Source organism: Callospermophilus lateralis, chromosome 1 (assembly GCF_048772815.1).
Source record: "Callospermophilus lateralis isolate mCalLat2 chromosome 1, mCalLat2.hap1, whole genome shotgun sequence".
NCBI classification, from domain to species: Eukaryota; Metazoa; Chordata; class Mammalia; order Rodentia; family Sciuridae; genus Callospermophilus; species Callospermophilus lateralis.
Genome location: NC_135305.1, coordinates 22,627,884 through 22,633,883, shown reverse-complemented (window position 1 = coordinate 22,633,883; position 6,000 = coordinate 22,627,884). Strand labels below are relative to the sequence as shown.

Sequence of the window (6,000 nt, the reverse complement as noted above, 5' to 3'; positions counted from 1 at the left end):
TGTGGCCTTTGATAAACTCTGAGTCACTCAGATCAGTGTGCCCATGATCAGGGCCAGGGACCTGCAGGAAGTCCTGGCATTTGGACTCCTTCCAGTATCCTTGGCATATTCGTGAAGTTAACCTCAAAATACCCAGGCCCAACTCTGACCCACCCCTTCAGGGTGGCGTGACCTTATAGAATTACCAAATGGAAGGAAAATCCTGTTAACAGATACTACATTCTAGAAATAAACTGTTGGAAGTCAAGCGTGAATGCTGTTAAGAATATAGGCCTGAAGAGAGAAAAGATGTAGTCTAGGCCTTAAATGGCTGTGTAAATCTCTGCACTTCATTTCTCTAAGTGGTGCCAGCTCCCTAGACACTACGTTAAAATGTTCTGTAAACTGAATGGTGGAGGCAAACGGACCAAATCTTTCTGCCATGTTCTATAACCTGGGAATGATGACGCCCTGAGCTAATGTGCAGCTGTAGCACTACCACCCTTGGAGATGAAAAGAATCAGAATCATCTGAGGCCTTCCCTGAACCTCCTCCTTCACTGTGTACCTGCAGAAGTAAGCAGATCCTCTAAGGGGCAGAAATAGGGCCCAAACAGAGTTGGTTGTTTTTTATACTTATATTTGTGTTCTTCTCTTGGCCAGTTTTTCATACCTGATCAGGGCTCAGCAACCCACATGGGATCTTCCCTGGTGGTTACTCAGCTGTACCCAAAACGTAAGCATCAGGGAGGGAGAGAAACAATAGTGCCTGAGAGAAAATGACATCCTCTTAGGATCCACAGGGTGGCCTGAGGTGGAGTGGAGAACTCGCCACCTCTAGGATGCCCTCCTTCCTTCCTACTTCATCCCACTCCCCTCCTGCACCCACACAGAATCAGTGTCACTGGTCAGTGTCACTAAGAGCAGGGGAGTTTTTTTTCTGTGATGAGACAGCTCAGTTAAAGAATTTAAGTCAAGCAAAATACCAGGGCTTGAACCAGCTTACAGAAAAGCATTTTAATTGACAGTGTACAATTTCTCAAAATATATTTTTGTAAGAAAATGCAATAATTAACTATAGTCTTTACAAACAAGTTTCTCAGTAAATTCCAGTGTACTTCAGACCCCTGTCCACTAAGACACATGCTCCCCCAGTCTCCTGGGCATTATTTTTAACATTCACTAATAAAAACAAAACCCCATGAAATAGTAATCCCCTGCTTTCCCTGGGTGTTGGGAATCAGCGCAACATTGACGAAAAGTAGGCTCTGGTTTTCTCTTGCGCTGCCTTCCCTGACTTGTTCCCTTTGATCCTCATCTACTAGTAGGTTTCCTAAGGGAGAGCTCATATAACACGGTTTCTTGGCAGAAAGAATTGTTCATTTACATCTTAGACCTATATGATGTAGTGACATAAAATAGGAACATCACTAGACTGTTAAAACTGCTGTCACTCTGCATCTCTGGCTTTGTTAGGGTAGTTTGGGGGAAGAAATGGTGTCGTGTCTGTGTCAACCTGCCTGCAAGTGGCAGTCCTTAGTTCCCTGATTTCTTTGGAGGCACACAGCATGGGACCATCAACGGATCCAGGCTTTAATCCTGTTTCTGTCACTTTACCTATGTGGGCTTCAGGTTTATCTGTGGAAAAAAGACTGGACTAGATCTCTACATCTCTGTCCCCGTGACCAGAGTATCACTCTTCATCTAGTGCACCTGACCCTAGCCCTTACTGGGATGGGACTGACACTTGGTGGGAGAAGAGATCATATTTTAAAATTAAAATGCCCAATCTGCAAGACAAATATTTTGTCCCCAGCCTGTCTTATTGAATCTTTTTGTTGTTGTTAAAAAAGAAAACAAAAACTTGCCATTTCTAGTAAGATAGACATTTACATTCTTGTTCAGAGAAAGAAAAAAAAAAGCCTCGCCATCTCCCTTAGCTAATGGATTTATTTTCAAAGTGATTTACTTAAAAGCAGTGCAGGGTAGATTAACATGGCTGTTGTATTTACACTGTCAAAAATATGTATATCTATATATCAGTTTGAACTTATTCTTCAAAGTTTCTCCAGTATGTTGTCAAAAAAAAAAAAAGGTAAAGCTCAAAAATGGTTTAAATAAATCTTCCGATAGTTTTTCTTACCAAGCAGTGAGCGTGCCCGGTGTCTACTAGATTAAACCCGGACTCCGCCTTCCAGTGCAGATTTGTCTGTACGTGCTACTCTCCCACTCACAATGCAGCATGCTGCCCACTGAGTTTCATCCAATCAAAATCTTCAGATCTATGGTTTTTGTAACTTGGGGAATTATCAGATTCACGGTTTTTGCAGCATGGGGAAACAGTGGTTTGCCACTGAAATGGAGTTCTTAAATTCTCTTTGGTACAACTGGTTCAGAGTCTTGCTAAGCCTCTGGTGTTGCCATTATCTCTTCTTGGCCCCAGAATCTGAATTATCAGACAGCACTCGGACTCAGGCATGTGGGAAGATGAGTTTTACACTTGCTGATGGCATGGCCTGTTGATATAGAGGTCCTAGCAGCAAGAGCGAGCCAACGCCAGGTGTCAGATCCGAAGTGCCACTAAAAGCACAATTTGGATGCACAAAAAGAAGGAACCTCTCAGTTAGCCCAATGCTTCCCCAGGTTCTCCCTGGATAAAGCTGTGTTCACTGCCCCTGACCAGGCATGGTTTCTGCTCTCTAGTCTTCACAGTCGTCATCTCTAAGAGGCCCTGGGGCTGCATCCTTTGATCATTTGCAGAAGCAATATTTGCTGTCTCTGTCAAAAGCCCTTGCCAGTGAATGTGACCCAGAATCAGCAAAAGAGCAATAATCCACTATGGCCTCTCACAGGCCATGACAGAAACCCACTGGACAGACAGAACCCTGGGCAGAAAGGAAGCAAACAGACCTCTCTCCATTGTCCCAACATTCCCTCTCTTTCTCCTCAAATTGGCACTGTTCCCCATCCTGCCCACCTCCAAATACTAGTGACAGAAGAGCAGAGCAGATGCATTTGGATACTGGTAACCTAGCATCTCTCTAGCGCTTGGAAAACTTCCTGGGTACAATCCATGATCACCTGGACTTCCTGTTCCCTAGGATATTTAATGACTACAGGCCTCAGAGCAGGACACAGAGAGCTAGGAAAGGAAAGACCTTTCCCCTTTGTCCCCCATCTATTCTGTTTAAAATAAACTGTTCCAATGCAGATAGCTGGTTCCAGGGTATTTATGCCCAGGAACATACAGGCCATGGCCAGAGTTCAAAAACTCCATGCAGGAGTTCCCCTCTCAGAAAACCAGATGAAGCCTCACTATGCCCCATCCTCAGATGCCTTCTACAAGACAGCTAACTGCTGAGCCTAGAAAACCCTGTGCTGGGGAACAGACATGGCTTTGTGTTTCCCTGAGATGCCACCAGAAACAGAACTGCAGTCGCCCCACCAGCAACACAGGGGAGAGGAAACAGCAAGGCCTAGCTCCATGCCAGAAGAGTGGGAAGTCAGGCACCTTACAGTGCACTCATGTCCCGGCTTTTCTCTCTCTCTCTGGAGAATCAGAATCCATGAGGTGAGCTAAGAGTCTCCAGTAGCTGAAGCTTTGGCCTTTGACAGTGGAGTGCTGAATTTAAAAAAACAAATACAACAAAACTCTCAGCAACTTGAAAAGTCCCTGAGTATCCTGTGAAACAAGTAACACCTGTCTGCCAGCAGTTTGATGAATCGATTGTCTGTTCAGGCACACCTCTGCTGATCGGGGTGGGGGTGGGAGGCCTGCACAGATCTGCCTTACCACTATTGCTCTTTCTGGCTGGGCCTTGCGGGATTCATCCATTGGCTGAGCAGTGACCAAAAAGAAACATCTTACTTTCTGTGGCTACTGCAGATTTTAATCCCTGGTGGGAGCAGAAGGCCAAAGGAGATCTTGGAGAGTGTCCATTTTCAAGGGGTGCTTGGGTAATGGGCCAGTGTCATTTCTGAGCCCTGAATCAGCTGCCATGAGGAGACAACTCTGGGACGAAGAGCTCCTCTCTTCACCTGCCCACTGCTCCCTTGAGCAGGCCTCAAGAACACTGGGAGGCCTCTGCATCATTAAATGGATGCAAAGAAATCAGAATCCAGGAAAAGAGGTTCAAGGTGATGAATGACCTGTGCTGATCCCTGGTGCTCTGGGGCAGAGTGGGACTGAAAACTGAGTGAAAAGGGGTGAGAGGAGGGGAGGGTACTGGCAGGTGAAGCTGGAGTCAGAGATGGAAACATGGGACCTGTCCTTATAATCAGATCCCACTGAAAAGGGTACAGGCCAGCTCTCCTCCCTAGCCCACCTACTATCGGGAGTGTTCCCCTACCCAGGGCTGCTCTGGAAAGAGGGCACAAGTGAAGAGCAGTGTGCTTGGTACAGATGAGCCCTGGAGTGAAGGGAGGAATCTGTCACCAAGTAACTGTGACCTTGTGCAAGTCGCCTGCCCTCTTCAATCCTTAGGTATCTCACTTGGGAAATGAGGGTATTGTTCTAGTCCATCTCCCTTCTCATCCTCCAGCAGCGCTGAGCTCAGGCACTAGTGGGTTACTTTACAAGAGGGATCTAGACAACAGGATATGATCGGCTTGAAAAGGGAAAAATTAAGGCCCTGTGGGGATTGGGAGGTAGCAACCCTTGAAGTCCACTCTTCTTCCCCCAGTCTTTCCCTCCTCAAACGGAGGAATTTTCCCCCTCTGTCCAAATGGCACTTCAGGTGGTCAGTCTGGAGCCTGTGGCACTGTGGAGGCACCAGCAGACCCAGTTAGAGATGTGTATCTTCCTCATCTAGGTCATCCTTGGTCAGGTTGTCCAGAGGGACGATCCAGCTGTCCCCCAGCTCCCCATTAAGGTTCACCACCTTCTTCTCCTGCATCTCGGAGGAGGTCTCCATCACTTCCAAGGTTGGGTTGTCATGGTAACCATTCTCCACTGTCTGTAGCTCCTCTGTGAGTCGTTGCTAGCGTGGGGAAGATGATCCAGGGAGAAAGAGTAATTTTGGAGGGTTATAACCCTTAAGTTTTTCTTTCTTTCTTTTTTTATTTTTCCTTTGCAATATTGGAGATCAAACGCAACACTTCAAGCGTGCTAAGCAAATACTCTATCACTGAGTTACTCCCCATTCCTTTTTATTTTATTTTGAGACAAGGTCTCAGTTGGTTGCCAAGGCCGAGCTCAAACTTGCAATCCTGCCTCAGCCTCCCCCGTAGATGGGATCACAGGTGGCACACGGTGCCTGGCTTAATATAGTGTTAACATGTGCTACCTCCTTCGACACAGGGAACCCAATTTGACTAAAGCAAGCACTCTGCTCACATGTAGGTGCTGGCTGTCCAGGAAGCCACCCTGGCTAAAGGTCTGCCTCATACCCTAAAATTCCCCAATGGTTTCACCTTCATCCCGTGGGCAAGTCTGAATCGCTGATGTCAGCGAACATGGACTTTGTTCTCCAGGGCCTTCTAAGTATTTTCGTCTCTCCTCCATTACTTTCCCTCAAAACTTCTCCAAGCACCCACATTACCCCATGGATTGAGCAGTACTACTATGAGAAAATGACCTCCCTTCAGGCCAGGTGACCAAGAACCTCTCTCCAAGCCTGGACAAGACAGGTAGGGCAGTCACTATGGGCATCCCTGCTGCAGCAATGGGACAGTCCCGTAACCCCCCTCTCTCAGATTTGGCTCTGACTGTATGTTAGAATCACCTGGGCAGCTCTGAATACACGCTGCCCCAGAGATTGGGTTTCAGGTGGAGCATGAGGAAGCTAGGCATGAAAATTTTCCCAAAGCTCCTTCAAGGGGCACTGCGGGGGGGGGGGGGGGACCATAAATCTGGGTGGAACTGAAAGATAAGAGTTTAGCAGGTGAGAGAAGTTTGGTGAGACAGCACACACAGGGCCATTTATTTCAATCCCCAGAACAGCTCTGCAAGATGGAAACTATCTCTACTGTGTGGGAACAGCTGAAGCTCCAAGAGGTTATATGATGGACTCAAGGTCACACC

The 6,000-nt window shown here is 46.9% G+C and overlaps 1 protein-coding gene across 1 annotated transcript in view; it reads right to left on the bottom strand.

Annotated features, from left to right (window-relative positions):
• Positions 1–980: 980 nt before the first annotated feature.
• The window catches only part of Podxl (podocalyxin like), a 73,785-nt gene continuing 68,765 nt past the window's right edge, over positions 981–6,000 (bottom strand). The window contains exon 9 of the mRNA XM_077109930.1: positions 981–4,957. Coding sequence (XP_076966045.1) covers positions 4,763–4,957 — 195 coding nt within the window. The 3' untranslated portion in view covers positions 981–4,762. The remainder of the gene's footprint in view (positions 4,958–6,000) is intronic.